This window comes from Trematomus bernacchii, unplaced genomic scaffold (assembly GCF_902827165.1).
Source record: "Trematomus bernacchii unplaced genomic scaffold, fTreBer1.1, whole genome shotgun sequence".
Classification (NCBI taxonomy): Eukaryota; Metazoa; Chordata; class Actinopteri; order Perciformes; family Nototheniidae; genus Trematomus; species Trematomus bernacchii.
In genome coordinates, this window is record NW_022987616.1 from 7,732,117 (window position 1) to 7,754,921 (window position 22,805).

The following is a 22,805-nucleotide window of genomic DNA, read 5'->3' on the forward strand; positions in this document are numbered from 1 at the left end:
CCCAAGATGTTGATGATTGACTGAATTATCAAGAAAATGTAATCTTGATAACTTATTTTAAATTGAGAGATATTTAAGATGTATTTTCATTAAAGGAGGGTTTGATTATTTTGAATGAGTGCATCGTAAACATCCTTTTTCTTCCACTGAATGACCAGAATGTTTCTATAATTACAACAGCACAAGACAAATGTTAGTTTTGTTTGAGGTGCATGAGATTTAACTGAATATACAAGCAGGTAGACGCATATATTGGCCATTTTATTGTCACTAAAATTCCCCCGAAACAAACTTTTTCTATCTTTTTTAATTCATGCACAAACCTCTCATCTCTTCTTACTACTTACCAAAGTTGTGTACATTGCAAAAAACCCACACAGCATTTAGAGAACAGTTAATTATAATCCTATGTACTGATTACCGATGGCACCGATTGAGGTAAATACAGATGTGTTGCAGATCAATCAATGCATCCCTCTAAAGAACTACATAACTGCATGTGATTCAGTTTCTAGAGGTCAGCAGCAGACACGCTTTTGTCTCTTATCTCAACACTTCACAGATTTACAGCCGACAGAATCCCTTTTAACGGCTCTGGGTGATTAGATGGCCTAATTGCCACCATCCTGTGTGTAATGGCCGACCTGAGGCTGTATTTTTTCAATTAACTCCTCCTCCCTCCCCCTCCTCACACACTGATAGATGGACACCCCCCACCTCCATGTGCTGCTTATTTCAGAATCAGAATATGTGTTTTTTGTGAAAGTTGCTCAATTTTAAAATGACAAAAATTGAAAGGTATCAATGTGCACTATAAAAAAAGTGAACTAAGATATTTATATTAAAAAAGGAGTTCAAGTAAAATATTTAAAGGGAAATTACATTAAAAATAAATCTAAATCTAAATATTCATACAATATATTGAGTTAAAGATCCAATTAGTGATGCATTTGATTAAAATAGAATAAAAATATGTATATAAATGTACGATTTGAAGGTAAGAATGTGCCATTAAATAAAGACATTTATATACAAATAGGGAATTAAAATGATTTATACAAGCATGAAAAGATCAAATAAAAATATGTATTAAAATATAAACATGAACGTGAATACATTTACTTTGTAAGTAATTATGGGACGTATTTCTTCTTTCATAGCAATTTTCCTTCATACTTTCTTGCCGTGAAATAGGTCTTACATTCTATTCAAAGTGGTCTTAAAAAGGTCTTAAAAAGTCTTACATTTGAGTTGGTGAAACCGGCAGGAACCCTGTGAATATGACAACCTAATAATAATGAAACATGGGGATAACCAACACTTCTGCTTCCTCTCACCACACACACACACACACACACACACACACACACACACACACACACACACACACACACACACACACACATTCATTTCCGCATTAATAACTGGAATCGTGGCTATTTGAAGAGCCCTGGAAATCCTTTTAATGAAGATAGAAAATGAGGTTGTGGCGTTAAACGAGTTATTATTATCCCGGGTTTTACAGGAAGTTCCTGCAGGGTTTTTAGAAGAGCTGTAAAATTACCAATAATAGAGTGTAATGTAAAATAATGTTTTAACTTCTGGTTTAATGGGTTCATCGTTTTGTGTATAAAATGTCAGAAAATTGTGATAAAGACCCATCAAGTGTTTCTGAAAGTCCAAGGAAATATCTTTGAAACCAAAAATAATCACTCTTTTAAGATATAAAACAGACAAAAAGCAGCTCAAAATAGCATTTTCTGACATTTTTTAATTAAATATAACCTTAGGCATTCATGAATTATTAAAATATTTGCATTTCTTTGTGTCAATTGATTTATTAACCACTGCAGCTCATGCATATCATGTATGCATGAGGCTTTTACAAACCACTTGTTCACTAACAAACATAACCATTACAAAATATATATTTACAACAAAAAAATGCAACTTTAAAAGAAACCATGCAGAAAACAGAGGATGTAGAAAAAGGAGGTGATTACTCACACACACATCTGCATTTCATTTGAATATTGGCTATCAACAAAGCTCAGGAAATGGTTTTTATGCACTGGAAATCAGACGGTTTTAAGTCGTGAAGAAGGGAAAACTATATCATAGCAGGACGAGGCTTACTTTTCTTACTTTTTCCTCCATTTTCCTGTCAAAATAAGCTCAGTTTTTTGATAACTGCTTGTAAGAAAAACCATCCTAAGGCCACATTTCAAAGAATGAATAAACTACTGATGAGCTGATAACCAGTTCTATCACCAAAAGAAAAAGGTTGCTTGGTGTAATTACCAAAATATTGTAATTTCCTGTTTGTTTGACTGTTATCACACCTGCAGATTGTCCCTCACGATGTCAGTGATGCCTCTGTTACGAAACATCCCTTCTGTTATTAGATAAAGTTCATGAACATTGTATAAGATGCACACAAAACGAAATACTAAATAATGTGTTGGTGTAAAAAGTCCAATAATTAAACCTCCTCTCTTCCCCCTCTTCTTCGTCAAATAAGAAGTTACAATTATTTATACAAGCATGAAAAGATCAAATGAGAATTTATTAAAATATAAACATTACAATTAGACGGTTTCAAGCGAGAGCGGCAAAATTAATCAACTTAAAGTGGACCTATCATGCTATATTTGAATAATATAGTGTAGGACCATACCTATATAAGGCATATTTATACTTTTTTTTTTTCAAAATACCAAACAGATCATGCATTTTAGCCATGCCTCATTTCGCTCAATTTGAAAAATGTTAGCTCTGTTTTTGCAAGGGCTGATTCATGTGAGAACAGCACCACCTACAGGCCTGGCATATGTACTACAGCGTCTCCAGCGCTTTCGAACGGCAATGGCCGTGGCTGTCTCCTCCTGATTGGTGGAGTTGGCCCAATAGCCGTAGCGCCACCGTCCTGACGTCAGGACAGTGTTCAAATCTGGATCAGTCTGTATCAGATCCGTTGCAGCCCCTTTTTTAGAGATTTGGGTATGGAGGAAAATAGAGAGGGTTGTGTTTTCTGACACTTGGTGAGTTCCCTGGAACACCGGGGACACATATTCATGTAGAAAAGACGTACAAAAGTGCATTTTGCATGATAGGTCCCCTTTAAGTCATGAAGAAGGGGAAAGCATATCATAGCAGGACGAGGCTACACAGTAGTACTTTTTGCTCCATTTTCCTGTCAAAATGAGCTCTGTTTTGGTGTTGAAAGTCCACTAATGAAACCTCTTCTCTCCTCTCTTCCCCTCAGGCCCTGGATGGCTTCTTCTTCGTGGTGAACATGGAGGGGAACATCGTGTTCGTGTCTGAGAACGTGACGCAGTATCTGCGCTACAACCAGGAGGAGCTGATGAACACCAGCGTGTACAGCGTGCTGCACGTCGGAGACCACGCCGAGTTCATCAAGAACCTGCTGCCCAAATCCCTCGGTCAGAAACACTGCTTTATTATCATTTAACCCTTTAGGTGTTCCCTCCGTCAGTCTGTGTCTCCACGTCTCCACCTGACACCTTCATCTCTTCCTTAGACTCAATCAACGGGACGTACGTTTGATTTAAACTCTGAAACGTGACGTCTTTCTGACTCTTCCCTTCTCCTGCCTTCTGTCCTCTACACACACCTCTCTTCTTCACACCTTCACCCTTCTATAGACTCACTAATCGACGTACGATTGATTAAATTACTGAAACGTGACGTAGAGGATGTGGGAAACCTGTGTCTCCACGTCTCTTTCTGACACCCTCACCTCTTCGTTAGACTCAATTAACGTGACGTACGTTTGATTAAACTCTGAAACGTGACGTAGAGGATGTGGGAAACCTTTCTCTATATCTTCTCTGTTTTCCTGGCTCTTGTCCTCTACACGCACCTCTCTTCTTCTCACCTTCACCTCTTCTATAGACTCACTAATCACGACGTACGATTGATTAAATTACTGAAATGTGCACCTAGAGGATGTGGGAAACCTGTGTCTCCGTCTTCTCTGTTTTCCTCGCTCTTGTCCTCTACACACATCTCTCTTCTTCTCACATTAACCAATCTATGTTTGATAAAAACACTTCATCTTCCCTTCCTCTACCTCCTTTCCTCGTCCTCTTATCTCCTCTCCCCTCCCTCGTCTCGTCTCCTTTCCTCTCCCAATTATCTTCTCTTATCTCCTCTGCTCTCCTCTTTTTCCTCTACTTTCTCAATCCTCTCTCCCATCCTCCGCTCAGCTTGTCCTCTTCCCTTCCTCTACCTCCTTCCCTCGTCTCCTCGTCCTCATCTCCTCTCCTCGTCCTCTCTCCTCTTCCCTTCCTCCCCCCTTCCTCTGTATTGAGGTCTGCTTGCTCACCATCTGCCTCTCTGCTCCTCCTGAACGATCATCACAGTGTCCCAGATTCTGCACAATATCAATGCTCTGAATCAGATCACTAGCCAGATGGAGTTAGCTGGAGTTAGATGTGTGTGTGTGTGTGTGTGTGTGTGTGTGTGTGTGTGTGTGTGTGTGTGTGTGTGTGTGTGTGTGTGTTTAGTTTGTGTGTGTGTGTGTGTGTGTTTAGTTTGTGTGTGTGTGTGTGTGTGTTTAGTTTGTGTGTGTGTGTGTGAGAGACTGAGACTGTTCATCTCTCTCTTTCTTCTTCTTCTTCTCTGTGATAGAGAGTAGATTGGCAGTGGTGTTTTAGAGCAGTGGTTCTCAACTGGTGGGTCGCGACCCAAAAGTGGGTCGCGGGTCCGTTTCGAGTGGGTCGCGGATGTGTGAGTGAAGAAAAAAAAAAAAAAAAGTTTTAATTTTTTTTTTTGCTTTTTTTTTTAAACTTTTATTTTGAAGGCCCGTGAAAAACAAACAATGGCAGAAAATATTATGAATATGTCGGGTAGTAATAGATGTATTTATTTTCTTCTCAGAGTGTACCAGAATGTGTAGTTTATATGTTAGTATTTCTAAAAATCTCCTGGGGGAGAATCCCCCCAGACCCCCTGCTGGGGTTGGGTTTTCAGCATGTCACGTTTTTATGTTATATAGTTCAGCTTTGATTCCATCATCTCATTAAACCTTTTTAAAAGCATACTTTGGTTCTGTGAAGGGATATATGCACTGTACTTCACTTTAATTAATATTGTATGCTGAAAAGCGTATATATTACAGCACTATTTTTTGTTGAATAGATTTAAGTGGTTCAAAATGGTGGGTCGCGATTTATTGACAAAGTAAAAAGTGGGTCCCGAGGCCTGACCAGTTGAGAACCACTGGTTTAGAGGACATGCATGTGGAGTCCTGTCTGTGATGCTCATTACGTCTGAACTCTACCCGGCAACACCTCTTCCTCTTCCTCACACTCCTTCCTCTTATCTCTTTTGTGCATGTTTTTATGAATCTGTTATTCCTTTCTGTTGTCTTCTTGTTAAGTGTTAATGATGATGTAAAGCGCTTTGACTTGCCTCTGTGTCTGACAGTGTGCTTTTATAAATCAATGTACCTTAGCTTCACATATTAAATGTTCCTTCCTCCTGCAGTGAACGGCGTCCCGTGGTCCAGCGAGGGTCCCAGGAGGAACAGCCACACCTTTAACTGCCGGATGTTGGTGAATCCTCACAGTGAGAACACGGAGGAATCGCAGGAGCACGAGCCTCAGACGCAGAAATACGAAACCATGCAGTGCTTCGCTGTGTCCGAGCCCAAGTCCATCAAAGAGGAGGGAGACGGTACGAAGATATGATGAAACTCTGTGAATTACATCCATTCACGTCATATGTATAGTAATCATGGTGTTTAACACTTGATAACCTAGAGGGGTGAAGAGATGTTGTATTTCTGTCTTTTCCCCTGAATGCAGCATCTCCCTGGTCCAATGGGATTTCTCCAAATAATGTCAACATTTATGATACGTTTAGTTCAGCAGGATAATCTCCACATGTTAACACCACTTTATGATTTCTGAGGTAAAAAGCTACATTTGGGCTATAAAGGAACTACAGCACGGTCACATGACTTCACGTCACCACCGCTAAGCTAAAGGTGGCTAATGTTGGGCTATAAAGGAACTACAGCACGGTCACATGACTTCACGTCACCACCGCTAAGCTAAAGGTGGCTAATGTTGGGCTATAAAGGAACTACAGCACGGTCACATGACTTCACGTCACCACCGCTAAGTTAAAGGTGGCTAATGTTGGGCTATAGAGGAACTACAGCACGGTCACATGACTTCACATCACCACCGCTAAGCTAAAGGTGGCTAATGTTGGGCTATAAAGGAACTACAGCACGGTCACATGACTTCACGTCACCACCGCTAAGCTAAAGGAGGCTAATGTTGGGCTATAAAGGCACTACAGCACGGTCACATGACTTCACGTCACCACCGCTAAGCTAAAGGTGGCTAATGTTGGGCTATAAAGGAACTACAGCACGGTCACATGACTTCACCTCACCACCGCTAAGCTAAAGGTGGCTAATGTTAGGCTATAAAGGAACTACAGCACGGTCACATGACTTCACGTCACCACCGCTAAGCTAAAGGCGGCTAATGTTGGGCTATAAAGGAACTACAGCACGGTCACATGACTTCCCGTCACCACCGCTAAGCTAAAGGAGGCTAATGTTAGGCTATAAAGGAACTACAGCTCGGTCACATGACTTCACGTCACCACCGCTAAGCTAAAGGCGGCTAATGTTGGGCTATAAAGGAACTACAGCACGGTCACATGACTTCACGTCACCACCGCTAAGCTAAAGGCGGCTAATGTTGGGCTATAAAGGAACTACAGCACGGTCACATGACTTCACGTCACCACCGCTAAGCTAAAGGCGGCTAATGTTGGGCTATAAAGGAACTACAGCACGGTCACATGACTTCCCGTCACCACCGCTAAGCTAAAGGAGGCTAATGTTAGGCTATAAAGGAACTACAGCTCGGTCACATGACTTCACGTCACCACCGCTAAGCTAAAGGCGGCTAATGTTGGGCTATAAAGGAACTACAGCACGGTCACATGACTTCACGTCACCACCGCTAAGCTAAAGGCGGCTAATGTTGGGCTATAAAGGAACTACAGCACGGTCACATGACTTCACGTCACCACCGCTAAGCTAAAGGCGGCTAATGTTGGGCTATAAAGGAACTACAGCACGGTCACATGACTTCCCGTCACCACCGCTAAGCTAAAGGAGGCTAATGTTAGGCTATAAAGGAACTACAGCTCGGTCACATGACTTCACGTCACCACCGCTAAGCTAAAGGTGGCTAATGCTGGGCTATAAAGGAACTACAGCGCGGTCACATGACTTCACGTCACCACCGCTAAGCTAAAGGTGGCTAATATTGGGCTATAAAGGAACTACAGCACGGTCACATGACTTCACGTCACCACCGCTAAGCTAAAGGTGGCTAATGCTGGGCTATAAAGGAACTACAGCCCGGTCACATGACTTCACGTCACCACCGCTAAGCTAAAGGTGGCTAATGCTGGGCTATAAAGGAACTACAGCCCGGTCACATGACTTCACGTCACCACCGCTAAGCTAAAGGTGGCTAATGCTGGGCTATAAAGGAACTACAGCCCGGTCACATGACTTCACGTCACCACCGCTAAGCTAAAGTTGGGCTATAAAGGAACTACAGCTGTGCAAAAACGAGATTTGATGATCAAAAATAATACTTTTCTTTTGAAGTAGCTCTACTTCAGTGAAAATGTAAATGTTTCTCTCTCAGGCTCAACCTGTCTTTCCTCTCTCTGGCTTCCTCTGAGCACCAGCTGCCTGCCAGCCGTACTCTGGCAGAAACACTGACTAGGACCCGGGCCAGGGTTGTGAGAGAGTGTGTTTGTGTGTGTGTGTGTGTGTGTGTATGTGTGTGTGTGTGGGGTAAGGCAGGATCAGTGGTTCCAGTGCAGGAATTTGTCCAGCCGTAGACAGGAAGGAGAGAGAAAGCAGGAGTGGTGTGTGTGTGTGTGGTGTGTGTGTGTGTGTGTGTGTGTGTGTGTGTGTGTGTGTGTGTGTGTGTGTGTGTGTGTGTGTGTGTTGTGTGTGTGTGTGTGTGTGTGTGTGTGTGTGTGTTGTGTGTGTGTGTGTGTGTGTGTGTGTGTGTGCTGTGTGTGTCGTGTGTGTGTGTGTGTGTGTGTGTTGTGTGTGTGTGTGTGTGTGTGATGTGTGTGTGTGTGTGCTGTGTGTGTGTGTGTGTGTGTGTGTGTGTGTGTGTGTGTGTGTGTGTGTGTGTGTGTGTGTGTGTGTGTGTGTGTGTGTGTGTGTGTGTGTGTGTGTGGTGTAAGGCAGGATCAGTGGTTCCAGTGCAGGAATTTGTCCAGCCGTAGACAGGAAGGAGAGAGAAAGCAGGAGAATTGAGAGAGATTCATAGATCTAAGGGCCGGACCACCCAAGAGTGTGTGTGTGTGTGTGTGTGTGTGTGGGGCACGGAGAAAGTGTGTGTGTGTGGGGCACGGAGAAAGTGTGTGTGGCAGAGAGAAAGTTAGATGGCAGACTTTTTCGGGGTCACCCAGTCCTGCCCATGGTGTCATCTGTGTGTGAGAGACATGTTACTGTCATGATTGAGCGATGGCCGTCTTTAATGATGTCGGGCCAGGGGAAGTGTCATCAGTGTGAGATGACACTGCAGGTGAGACTAGGCAGTGACGCAGGCCAACACACACACACACACACACACACACACACACACCTTCAAAGGTCACACTCCATCATCTCCCTTGCTGCTCCTCTTCATGAAGGAAGTGGAGCTCTGATCCCTGTGCTCATTAATAACTGTATTAATTACGCTGCATGGGAATAACATGCATTTAATTTTCTTTCTCACTCTCTTCCTCTTCCTCCCCCCTCCTCTTCATCACCTCCTCCTCTTCATCACCTCTTCCTCCTCTCAGATTTCCAGTCCTGTCTGATCTGTGTGGCTCGCAGAGTGCCGATGAAAGAGAGACCGGTGCTGCCGACTCACGAGAGTTTCACCACGCGCCAAGACCTGCAAGGTACACACACACACACACACACACACACACACACACAACCACACACAACCCCACACACACACAGACACAACCACACACACAGAACCAACCACACACACACACACACACAACGACACATACACACACACACACAGACACAACCACACATACACACACACACACACACACAACCCCCCACACAACCCCACACACACACCCCCACGCACACAACCCCACACACACAACCCCCTACACAACCACACACACACACAGACACAACCACACACACAGACACAACCACACACACACACACACAACCACACACAACCCCACACACACACAGACACAACCACACACACACACACCACACACAACCCCCCACACAACCCCCCACACACACAACCCCACACACAACAACCCCCCACACAACCCCACACACACAACCCCCCACCACCCCCCCCCCCCCCACACACACACACACACACACACACACACGCATATGTAGGAAAACACACACTAACTCACATAAAAGCACCATCCAGTAACAATTAGTGAATCATGCGTAAGAAGGGGACGAAGTACTTGTGTGTGTGTCACTAAGGCAAGGCAAGTTTATTTCGATCGCCCCTTTCAACACAAGGCAATTCAAAGTGCTTTCCAAACATGAAAGATATTAAGAAAATGGCATTTTAAAAACAGTCATTAAAAAGCAAACGTCCTGTGTGTGTTCCAGGTAAGATCACGTCTCTGGACACCAGTCTGCTGCGGGCCTCCATGAAGCCGGGCTGGGAGGATCTGGTGCGGCGATGCATTCAGAGGTTCCACCTGCAGAACGACGGGGAGATGTCCTTCGCTAAGAGACACCAGCAGGAAGGTAACAACCACTCACCTTTAGGACTCCATTAGTGTGAACAATGATCTTTGCATATGGCTTATAAAGAATATTATCTGTACTTTAGGCAACATGTATATCTCAATATCATCATATCCTTTCTAAAACTGTATGTGGACATGGAAATCAGGCTCTTGAATGTTCTTGTGACTTAAGACGTTAAGTAAGGGAGGGTGTTCTTTTCCCCATAATGACCAAGTCGCTGCACATTATCCCGCTTATTACATGGCCACATTCTCAACAAAGTAACGATATGACTCCCACTATTAATTGAAATGCTTTTATGGATTTAGAAAATGATTTTATTGATTTAAAAAATAGTTGTATGTATTGATTTAAATTGACATGCATCCGCTAAGGAAAATAGTCCGTTGTTACCGTTTGAAAAACGTAGCAACGCAACGGCAGGAAGGCGGAGCTTTTTGATTACAGATTTGAAAACATCGTTGCTTGCTTTAAAATTAGCACAATTCATTATGTCAAACCTTGGGAAGTATCTAGATATCCCTGCCCTAATGCCAAAGGAACTGGCAACTGAATATGTGTCGCCGTTTGATGTCTATGTCTGGACGCTGCCCGTTACTTCTCGGCTGTTTGCTTGTCGCTCTTGTCTTGTCAGTTAGAAAAGCAAACTGCATGCAGATGTGAGCGTCCTTAACAACGGTCAATAAGTCCTTGACAGCGGTCTGTCTGTTCTGGATTAACAACGTGTCACGTGTTCTGAATTGACCAATCAGAATCGAGTATTCAACTAAGCCATGTAATAAAGCAGATTAATGTGTGTTTGTATACAATTACGGAGTTTGAAAAAGTCATACTAACCGATATTGAACTGATTTTTCTTGCAAAATGGGCAATTTTCAACTCAAATCGGAGCCTAAACTCTACAAAATAGCCAAAATTATCTACAAACGCATGAATCATTCTCAGTAAAAACTGTTTTCTATGTGCATCTCCTTATTGAATCAGGAAATGATGGCGTGAATGCAACGTTCATTCATGCTAAACTTGCACAAATAAACACGTTTACACTCAAATCAGAGCCTAAACTCTACAAAACAGGGTGAAGTTTGAGTATACACATGAATCGTTCTCAGTAAAACCTGTTTTGTGTGTCCTCAGTGCTGCGCCACGGCCAGGCCTTCAGTCCCATCTACCGCTTCTCTCTCTCTGACGGCACCATCGTGTCGGCGCACACTAAGAGCAAACTGGTGCGCTCTCCGGCCACCAACGAGCCGCAGCTCTACATGTCGCTGCACATCCTGCAGAGGTATGTCATGCACCTGTGGCATTGTGGGGGAAATCTGCAGCTGGAAGGAGGAGACATGCTGCATCCTGTCCATACCCTAAAGCACGGGGAGGTTATATGTGTGGATGCTATTAGTCTCAGGGAAAAGGGTATCAATCAAATCATGTAGATGGTATTTCACTCACATCAGAGCTTTAAGGGCTATTCAATTAAACACCTTCTGTTTTGATCATTGGTTTAAATCACATTTCAATTAAAAACCTCAGATTCCAGCTTTTTAAACGTGAGTATTATCTGGTGACTTTACTTTTCTACGTTGGACATTGTGTCTTTCATATTTGGGTTTGAATCATATTTGTGTCCGGACAAAAACACTTCAGAATATTTTTGATATTATATATAGTAGTAAAATCCTGCTTTTTTTTAAAATAAGACTATTGGCCAAAACCAAGTCGTATTTATCTTTTAATGACTTAGAAAGGGTTATCAACGCCTTTGTAACCTCGAGACTGGACTATTGTAACGCTCTGTATGTGGGTATGGACCAGGCCTCAATTAAACGCCTGCAGCTAGTCCAAAACGCTGCTGCACGTCTACTCACTGGCCACAAAAAGCGTGACCACATCACCCCTATTCTGGCCTCACTGCACTGGCTTCCAGTTCGGTTCAGAATTGATTTTAAAATCCTTTTATTTGTTTTTAAAGCCCTAAATGGGCTGGCTCCGGCCTATATAGCTGAACTCCTCCAGCGCTACACCCCAGCCAGAGCTTTAAGGTCTGCTGACCAGCTGCTGCTGGTAGTGCCCAAGACCAGGCTCAAAACCCGAGGGCACCGAGCCTTCGCAGCAGCTGGCCCTAGGCTCTGGAACACTCTGCCCCTCCATGTGAGGTCGGCCCAGACCCTAGGGGTTTTTAAATCAAAACTAAAAACACACTTCTTCTCTCTGGCCTTCTAGTTAGAGCGGAGCACGACTCCTGACTTTTCCTTGTGTTTTATTTTTGTTTTTTATATATATCTGTTGTAATTTATTGTCGTTTATTGTGATTGTAGTAATGTGTTTTTATTACATGTACAGCACTTTGGCTCGACCAAAAATCGCTTTTAAATGTGCTTTATAAATAAAACCTGATTTGATTTGATTTGATTTGATTTGATATATGAACGGTTACTTAACTTTTCTCCGTTTGATATTGTGTCCCCTTCAGGGAGCAGACGGTGTGTGGGATGGGTCAGGACATCGGTCAGACCCCAGGAATGGCCCCCAAACCCATGAACTCCTCCACGCCCTCCATGACCCCCCCGACCCCCGGCAGCCTGCCTGGTTCTGGGCCTCAGGGCCAGGAGACCACCATCAGCAGCAACAGCAGCACGCCTTTCTCCTCTCTTGGCCCTCGAGAGCCTCCTGCCATGGGGGGCCACATGCAGAGCTATCGTTTCGGGTGTCCCCCTCCTCACAATCACACTGGAGGCATGCAGCCACCTCAACAAGGGGCTAATTGGAGGATGAACAGTCCGTCTAGAGCGAGTCCGAGCCCAGCAGGAGGGCCACATCCTCCTCAACAGAACTCTATGTTGTCCCCGAGGCATCGAAACAGTCCTGGGGGGTCTGGGAGCCCTCGAGTAGCGGGTATTCACTCCCCCTCACCTGTAGGGATGTGTGGGGGCCCCCCAGGTAGCAGCGGCAATGCTAACAGCTACACTAGCAGCTCTCTTTCAGCACTTCAGGCCCTTAGTGAGTGTCATGGGGTGGGACACGGGGCCCCTCACACTCTGGGGTCTCCAGACAGAAAGATGGGTTCTCCAGTGGGGGTCTCACAGGGAGGGGGCTCTCATCTGATGTCCAAACTGGGAGGAGAGTCATACGGATCGAATATGGAGGGTCAGGAAACTAATATGGAGCCTAAAGAGGAGCGAGAAGGGGCCCCTGATGACTCCCTGAACCGTCTTCATGACAATAAGGGCCACACTAAGCTTCTACAGCTTCTCACGACTAAACCGGAGCCCCTGGAGACCCCTTTGTCCCCGGGAGGAGAGGGGAAAGAGGGCCGCGGGGGCCAAAACGCAGCGAACACTCACGCCTCCTCGCTAAAAGAGAAACACAAGATCCTGCACCAGCTCCTGCAGAACAGCACGTCCCCCGTGGACCTGGCTAAACTCACAGCCGAGGCAACGGGCAAAGAGCCGGGTCAGGAGCAGAACCAGGGGGCTGGGGGTCAGGGGTCAGGGTCCGATATGGGTCTGAAACAAGAGCCTCTGAGCCCCAAGAAGAAGGACAACGCCCTGCTGAGATACCTGCTGGACAAGGACGACACCGCAGGGAAGGAGAAGTTGAAGCTGGAGGCGGGGGAGGTGAAGCTGGAGGGAGGGAAACATCCCACGGTGAAGACGGAGAAACAAGACGCTGGATACGACCGTGCCGAGCAGGTGAGAGCAAAACAACAACAACAACAACATCAGGTGTGACGCACTTTCACTTAGTTGCCATCTTCACCACCCAAAACCTCTGATCTAGGTGCAACATTTCTTTCAGTTCCTGGGGTATAATCTAGATATCTTCAGGGTGTTGATGATGCCATTTTTACAACAGGCCACTGTCGAAAGTCAAGGGTTGCAAAGGCAGAGAAAACGCCACGAAAAAAATTGAACTAGGTGCAAAAAATCCTCAGAAAAGTATATATGTTTTTATAAATGTGTTCAAGCCAATATCCTTTCACATTTAGCCATCATTCTATTTGTATTCAGTGTATTTCCATATCCAATACATTGCTTATTTTATATGCATATATCAACTTTATGCACCTCAAACTATTGTTTAAAGTGGCGTGTTCATTTTGTAAAAGCCTTATTTTAATAGACACATGTTTCGTCCCAATACCTAAAGTAACTCCAGAGAGCTGTGTCAAAAACGGGAAATATCTTTTCAGATTGTTTGTCAATAATACAGACAAATGTAGGAATATCATCATCATTTTCTCCAATGTACTAGTCTAGTAAGGTCTGTTTAATGTGGTAAGGTCTAGATATCCTCAGGGTCTCAGTGCATATGAGAGAGGGTCTCCTTTTTTGTTTACTTCTTCATCCCCTCCTCTGAAACGATGAAATGAGTCGCGCTGCCCTCAAAACTGATTCAGTAACCTCCTTCTCTTCGTGGCTAAACTTTCCTCCTGTGCTGCTCCACTTCCTCTCCAATGATCTGGGTTAGGCAGCAGATGTTGGTGCTGCAGAGGTCACACACACACACACACACACACACACACACACACACACACACACACACACTAGCCCATTTACTTGTGTGTATTGTCAAACACCAGTATTAGGGCCGTGCAATTGATGTATTAGTTCCAATACCTCGCGATAATACTGACAGTTGTAACTTATCCTCAAAATGTCATCTTGTAAATACAAGAAACTCAAAGAAACTCCCCCTTCTTCTTACGCCTGGCACTAATAGTGTTTAATATGTATAAAATAAATGGCCTTCTTACACAAGATCTCCATGAGGATGTGGGACACACTTGATATACAGCTCAGTGTAATACTCTGTGTGTCTTATTCCCGTGTATAAACACATCTGGTGCGTTCACTGGCAGCAGGAGTTGGAGGGAAGCGATCCACCGGCTTCAAACAGCTGTGACATTTGGACGGTTTCCCCGTGGAGATCCAGACATTTGATCCTGGCTGCGTTTGGCACCGGGCTCGGGTCAGAACTGGCGCTGGAAGAGAGGAGGACGAGGGAGGAAGAGCGGGGGGAACTCTGTGTTGCTGCAAGTTTTCTGTAGCAGAGGTTCAGCCCGACGTAGATATAAATACGACTCTCTCTCCTCCACATTTCTATAGAAACATTTCCCAGACATGCTCTCTGCGTCTGCATGTATGTACTGTATGTGCTCGGTCACTTGGGTACACGAATAGAGGAGGAGGAGGAGGAAGAGGAGGAGGAAGAGGAGGAGGAGGAAGAGGAGGAGGAGGAAGAGGAGGAGGTGATTGGGTGGATAATAAGAGCTGCTGAACAAAGGAGTAGATCCTCCCCCCCAGGAGAGTAGAGAGAAAAATGATGAGCCATATGCTGCTGCATGTCCTCTCTGCTGCTGCCATGGCGATACTGTGTGTGTGTGTGTGTGTGTGTGTGTGTGTGTGTGTGTGTGTGTGTGTGTGTGTGTGTGTGTGTGTGTGTGTGTGTGTGTGTGTGTGTGTGTGTGTGTGTGTGTGTGTGTGTGTGTGTGTGTGGTGTGTGTGTGTGTGTGTGTGTGTGTGTGTGTGGTGTGTGTGTGTGTGTGTGTGTGTGTGTGTGTGTGTGTGTGGTGTGTGTGTGTGTGTGTGTGTGTGTGTGTGTGTGTGTGTGTGTGTGTGTGTGTGTGTGTGTGTGTGTGTGTGTGTGTGTGTGTGTGTGTGTGTGTGTGTGTGTGTGTGTGTGTGTGTCCCTCTTATTGGCTAGCACTTTAACACATTGTACGTGATAGGCTAAGGGGCGGGACATCTCTAAGCTGGTTGACCAATCAGAGCAGCTCTGGTTTCAGACAGAGGGTGAAAAGAGGTGCTGCACTAAATCCAAGCAACAAAGAAGGATCTAAAAAGTTATTTTCTAGATGAAATCGTTTAAAAACTCAGCGTGACCCTAATGATTCAGCGACTATGCAACAAATAGATCATTTCTACTTTCCAAGTACTCGTGTTTGCAGCTTCTCTCCCATCGTGTAATCCCACCTTCACATATTGCAGAACCTCAGTATTGCATCCTCTGAAGGTTGCTCCATCAGCTGTTTTTCAGGCTAGATTTTCTCCCACTTGTTTCTGTTGACGTTTCTGCACCGAGACGCCTTTGTTTTTCCGGCTGCAGTTCTGCTTTTCCCGCCCTCACTCTCACTTCCTGTTTCACTCTACAACGACATTTAGTTAATTAAATATACCAGATTTAAGTCGAGAAGACCCGACTGTGAGAAAGTCGAACGCTAGTCCTCTTTGTGTCACATTTTAGGTTTAATTAATGAATATTTTGTTTTTATTCTCAGTTTTTTAACATGACAAACATCCTGACATGTTAACAGATAAACAAACACAGAAAACCCGAAATCCCAGCAGATAAAATGTACATTAATTATCAAATCAAAATCAAATCAAATCAAGGTTTTATTTATAAAGCACATTTAAAAGCGATTTTTGGTCGAGCCAAAGTGCTGTACATGTAATAAAAACACATTACTACAATCACAATAAACGACAATAAATTACAACAGATATATATAAAAAAACAAAATTAAAATAAAAACACAGGGAAAAGTCAGGAGTCGTGCTCCGCTCTAACTAGAAGGCCAGAGAGAAGAAGTGTGTTTTTAGTGTTGATTGAAAAACCCCTAGGGTCTGGGCCGACCTCACATGGAGGGGCAGAGTGTTCCAGAGCCTAGGGCCAGCTGCTGCGAAGGCTCGGTGCCCTCTGGTTTTAAGCCTGGTCTTGGGCACTACCAGCAGCAGCTGGTCAGCAGACCTTAAAGCTCTGGCTGGGGTGTAGCGCTGGAGCAGTTCAGCTATATAGGCCGGAGCCAGCCCATTTAGTGCTTTAAAAACAAATAAAAGGATTTTAAAATCAATTCTGAACCGAACTGGAAGCCAGTGCAGTGAGGCCAGAATAGGGGTGATGTGGTCACGCTTTTTGTGGCCAGTCAGCAAACGTGCAGCAGCGTTTTGGACTAGCTGCAGGCGTTTAATTGAGGCCTGGTCCATACCCACATACAGAGCGTTGCAATAGTCCAGTCTTGAGGTAACAAAGGCGTTAATAACCCTTTCGAAGTCATTAAAAGATAAATACGACTTGGTTTTGGCCAATAGTCTTATTTTAAAAAAGCAGGATTTGACTACAGTGCTTTGACAAAAAATCCTTACATAAATGTCATCTGTGGAAGCCGTAATACTGTAAAAAGCACGACCAATCATCTGAGCCGGCCCAGCTAAAAGTAACTGGATGGCCTACCTGCCCTGTCAGCCTTCCATCTGTGCACAAACTTATCTCGTGCCCTCATTGGTCATGTGCGCGTTCGTGTGTGTTGGAGGAGGGGCTCTGTAAGGAAGTGGCAGATTTTCTCCGGTTGTGTATTTTCTAATTCTAGCGATCTCCAGCCGGTTTCTCCAAAATTACCTACCCTACCTTTAAGAAACGCAATTAAAGGGACCCTATGCTGCTCATTGTCATGCGTGTATCAGTATTTAGTTACTGTGACACACTTCCATGCTTCAATGCACAACAAGGATGTGAGCCTTTGCACACCTATAGAAGGAACGGGAAGACCCCAAAAAGCACAACAGGCCCTCTTTGAGAAAGCGAAACCTCCCACACAGAAACAAAGAGGGCTTTAATAACATTGCAGTTCAGCGTGAGTGTGTTCCCTCGCTGCAGAGAGGAGCCTCATCCTGTATTTAAAGACTGTGTAATGTACAGTATGTCCTCAGCTGAACTCCTGTAATCATCTGCAGATGGAGCATGCACTTCTGCAGTGTCCTCCCTAGAAAAACGCTCCTGAGATGCAGAGGAGAGGAACATGCATGCTCTGAACAGCAGACGGGAGCGTGCATCGATAGACATGTGACCCATTAGGAGGAGGAGGAAGGAGGAAGGAGCATTAACCCATCATCTAAAAGCTTCATGCAGAACATATCAACCAGACATAAACGTTAGAATGAACCTCCCTCTGATAAATATCCACCAAGAGGAAATCAACAAAACTCAAATGCAAGCAGATCAAATGTTCATTAGTTACAGCAGGGGAGTTTCTCTTCATATCTTAAACTTTTGACATTATTTTTTTAATAAAACTCCACTGTCATTATCTATAATCCACAAAAACAATATTCTTTGATTGAAATCTGAAGCATAATCACGAATAATTGTTTCTTTTAATTAGGAAACGCACCTAAAGGGACCCTATGCTGCTCGTATATTAGTATGGAGTGCCTCACACTCACTGTAAATATCTATAATCCACATAAACTGAGAGCGTGCATTGAAAGAAATGCGAGCCATTAGGGGTAAGAGCATCCAGAGAATAGGAAGTGGGAGGAGAGAAGGAGGAGGAGAGAGCATTACATCATTCCTGACCTCATTAGGGCTTTTCTCTCTTTCCTCCCCCCTCTCACCCGGTTTCTGCACCTCCCCCTTCTTACAGTCCAGCTCACTGTATGCAGCCCACCTTCAGATTAAACCCCTCTCATCAGGAGCCTTTTTGGACTTGTTATCTAAAGTAGCAGAGACGTGTAATAATGTGTGAGCAGAGAGGCTGCTGTGCTGCTGCTGTACAGTAAGTCACGAGCAGGCGGAGTGTGTGAGAAATCAGTGTGTGTGTGAGATCAGTGTGTGTGTGCTACTCTCTAGTGGTCGCATGCAGACGGTGCAACTTATTTACCCTTAAAGTCCCTTCGGTGTGTGAAGCAACACGATCTCCTCTGTGGACGTCACCACTACCTGCATCTGTTCTCCTTTTATCAAGACTCAGACTCGACCTGAACTACGATTATTTAACTGATTGATTAGTTATCCTTTGGTTTATCAAATGGCATGAAATAGAGAAAAATGCTCATCCTATTTCGTCAAATTCCAAAGTGATGTCTTGATGCTTTTTCTGGCAGTGCAAATATCTGAAATATATCAATTATAGTTACAAATTAAGTTATGAAATACAACTTGTAATTAATACCAGCAACCACGAAGGAACTAAGAGTTGCACCTCTCATAACATTTTTTAGTCTATAAATAGTCATACAAATTAAAAAGTGTCCATCCCAGTTACTCAAAGTTTAAACGGATGTCTTTAAATGTCATCTTTTGTCCAAAACCCAAATAAATTCACTTAAATATGATGTAAAATAGAGAAATGCATCTAATCTCCAGATCGTTTCCTGACATGTAAAATGACTTAAATGATTAATTGGGTATCAAATCATTTATTGTTTCCTTGGTGATCAACTAGCTATTGCCGCTCAAGTATCTTTCATCGATTACACAATTATCAAAATAGTTGTTAATAGGCGTCTTTGTTATCTTGTCCACGTCGTGTGTGTGATGGAGAACAAGAGGAATAAAGAGGTCCCAGGCCAGTGTCGTAAAATAAAACACATTTTCCAAGAGATTGATCTTTTATAGTCGTGATTCTTCAGTATCTTCAGCGTGAGAGCCTCGTCTTGTTTCTGATGGTTGTTTGAAACTAAAGAGGAATGGGTCTGATGGTCCAGACGTGTGTGAAGGGGCTCCATGTTCCTCTCTAAACGCGCCTCATCATCACATTTATATAGCTTAAAATCACAAAGGGTCCATCCTAGGTGGGTCCATCCTAGGTGGGTCCATCCTAGGTGGGTCCATCCTAGGTGGCTTCAGAGTGTGTACCCTCACTGTGACGAGGACACACTGAGATGAAGTGAAGAGTGGTCTAGATTTGATCAAAGTGGTCCATTTCATCCTGGAGTTACTGATCCAGATGGAGCTCTCTCTCTCTCTCTCTCTCTCTCTCTCTCTCTCTCTCGCTCTCTCTCTCTCTCTCTCTCGCTCTCTCGCTCTCTCTCTCTCGTTTCCTCACTCTCTCTCTCTCGTTTCCTCACTCTCTCTCTCTCGTTTCCTCACTCTCTCTCTCTTGTTTCCTCACTCTCTCTCTCTGTTTCCTCCCCAGTCTTCAGAGTTGGACGACATCCTGAACGACCTTCAGAGCGCCGGGCCTCCTCTCTTCACAGACCAGCGGCCCGTCTCTCAGACCAGTCCGATGGACAAGCAGAACATCATCAACGACATCCTGCAGATGTCCGACGGCGGCGCCGCCCTCCAGCAGCACCGGAGCATCGGCATGAACCCCAGTGAGTCTACAAATCCAGAAAAAACACACATTTTGTCAAAAGAAATTCACATTTTAACCCATTTCATTTCCAAAATCGCACAAAAATTATAAAAACAGATTTTGAAAATGATATTATTTGTACTCTGGGTAACACACATTTTAACCCATTTCTTTGCGTGCAGATTTCACCGGGGTGCGTCCAGTTCAACCGGGTCGGGGTCTGCCTGTGAGGAGTGTGTCTCTGGATATGAACGTGTCCCCCCAGCAGGGATCACTTCAGTATCCAATCAGAGCCACCAGCCCATACACTCTCATGCAACAACAACAACAACAGCAGCAGCAGCAGCAGCAGCACAGCATGATGGGTAATCAGGCTGGGATGGTCAATGCAGGTGAGTGCAAACCATGATGCTCTGATTTATAGTTCTTATACCTTGTAATAATACTGAATAGTTGTCACTTATCCTCGAAACATGACAAACTTGGTATAAAGCACAAATTATATTCATATATTATGTCAAAATGTTACTATTTTGTTAAATAATTACACATCCCTCTCTCTCCCTGCAGGACTGATGGCCCCCGGGGGTCCACGTCCCAGCATGCATCATCAGCAGCAGGAGGGTTGGGGGGGGTCCTCAGCCTCGGCCCCCCCTCTCGGAGCATCAGGTCCCGCTCAGCAGGGGGCCCTTCAGGCCAGGATGGGGCCCAACGGAGCCCCTCTGAGGCCCAACAGCCAGCCGGGGCCACGGCAGATGCTCCAGGGCCCCATGATGCCCAATGGTGAGAGACATGGGAACACATGTGATGTAGAGAGATTACTAACCCTAACGTCTCAGGTCTCTTGAGAAATAACTTTCTAGACTCACCTTTACTGTGTTTTTAGCCAAAGTCCATATAACACTAGGACAATATGCACCCGAAACAATGGGTTTTAACCTTTTTTCTGATTTATTTTTAATTTTGAAAGACAGTTAAAGGATGTAGCATGCTGACGTATTCAATCAGGGTATTTAAACCCTTTACTCGCTCAGTTATACACAAATATAGATAGGAAGACCCTAACTCACCCATATGATATTATATCAATGCTGCTAAGTGTTGAATGATGCCTCCTAGTGGCTAAGCATGGTATTTCTTTATAATCTAAATTAAATTCAGTGTATCAACTTGTTCAGTTTTTCATGTTTTCATTTCATATTATTATAAAGTGTCTTTGAGTACTCAGAAAATAGTGCTTTTTTATTCATTTATTTCATTTACCTCCCTGGCGCTTTGTGTTGGCCTCTGTGGTTTCAAGAGGATATTTAACATCCTCTTAAAGCCAGAGTGTTCCCTTCATGATGGTTAATGAACTCTCTTTCTGCTCTTACAGCCCAGTCTGATATGGACATTGGGATGGTCTCTCATCACTTCTCCCAGCAGCAGCAGCAGCAGGCCCCCCCCAACACCACGGCCCCCTGGCCCGACAGCATGATGCCCATCGACCAGACCGCCTTCGTTAACCAGGCCAGGTGAGAAACTGGGAGAAAACTACCATTAAAAGTTATTAATAATGCCAGAAAATGTTACTAAGCTCAGGACTAAAGGTCAGTATCTATCTCGCAAAGCCAGCCCACATTTTAGATATTACGTCATATCGGACGCAAATCTGTATCAGCTCAGTTGTTCCCCCGTTTTTAGAGATGTGGGCACGGAGGAAAAGAGAGAGGGTTTTATATCCTGACACTTTGAGAGTCTCCTGACACACCGGGGACACACCGGGGACACACCGGGGACACACCGGGGACACACCGGGGACACACCGGGGGGGGGACACCAGGGACACACCGGGGACACACCGGGGACACACCGGGGGGGGGACACCAGGGACACACCAGGGACACACCGGGGGGGACACACCGGGGACACACCGGGGGGGACACACCGGGGACACACCGGGGGGGACACACCGGGGACACACCGGGGGGGACACACCGGGGACACACCGAGGACACACCGGGGACACACCGGGGACACACCGGGGGGGACACACCGGGGACACACCGGGGGGGACACACCGGGGACACACCGGGGGGGACACACCGGGGACACACCGGGGGGGACACACCGGGGACACACCGGGGGGGGACACACCGGGGGGGGACACACCGGGGGGGGACACACCGGGGGGGGGGGGACACACCGGGGGGGGACACACCGGGGGGGGACACACCGGGGGGGGACACACCGGGGGGGGACACACCGGGGGGGGACACACCGGGGACACACCGGGGACACACCGGGGACACACCGGGGGGGACACCGGGGACACACCGAGGACACACCGGGGGGACACCGGGGGGGGACACCGGGGACACACCGAGGACACATTGATGTAGACAAGACATCGGAAAGTGCATTTTGCATACCGTACGATAATACTTTAATGGTCAGATGAAGTCTGAAATGCTCTTGCATCACAGCAGCTCCATGTGTAACATCAACACATGAGAAACAAACAACAAACATTCATTCATATGTTTATAATGTAGTTTTTGGGAGAAGGGGTGGGATTAAATAAGTGTAACTTCTTCCCTCCTCTTTTCGGATGTATAATTAGGTAGATCATTTGTTTATGTATAATTTGTAAGTCAATAATATTTTTGTTTATCAATTTTATACGGCTTAAGTTTGTACAGTATAATAAATCTCATGTTTCATTTTCATTATTATTTTTTTGAATTATTGTTTTACACATTCGAAATAAATCCAATCAAATGTAACGTAACAGCAGGATCAGTGAGAGCTGCTCAAAGAGCCTTCAGCGTGCATCTGATCTGGAGCTCTGTGTTTACTGAGAGGACAGACTGGAGCACAGAGGATGCTTCAGGCTGACTGGAGCACAGAGGATGCTTC

General features: G+C 44.9%; 1 protein-coding gene across 1 annotated transcript in view; it reads left to right on the forward strand.

Moving 5' to 3' along the window:
• Nucleotides 1-22,805, forward strand: part of ncoa2 (nuclear receptor coactivator 2) — an 87,393-nt gene that overhangs the window by 51,396 nt on the left and 13,192 nt on the right. The window contains 10 exon segments of the mRNA XM_034132426.1: nucleotides 3,266-3,443; nucleotides 5,512-5,700; nucleotides 8,872-8,973; nucleotides 9,686-9,826; nucleotides 10,967-11,114; nucleotides 12,300-13,518; nucleotides 19,746-19,926; nucleotides 20,090-20,299; nucleotides 20,478-20,690; nucleotides 21,283-21,421. Of these exon segments, the coding sequence (XP_033988317.1) occupies nucleotides 3,266-3,443; nucleotides 5,512-5,700; nucleotides 8,872-8,973; nucleotides 9,686-9,826; nucleotides 10,967-11,114; nucleotides 12,300-13,518; nucleotides 19,746-19,926; nucleotides 20,090-20,299; nucleotides 20,478-20,690; nucleotides 21,283-21,421 (2,720 nt within the window).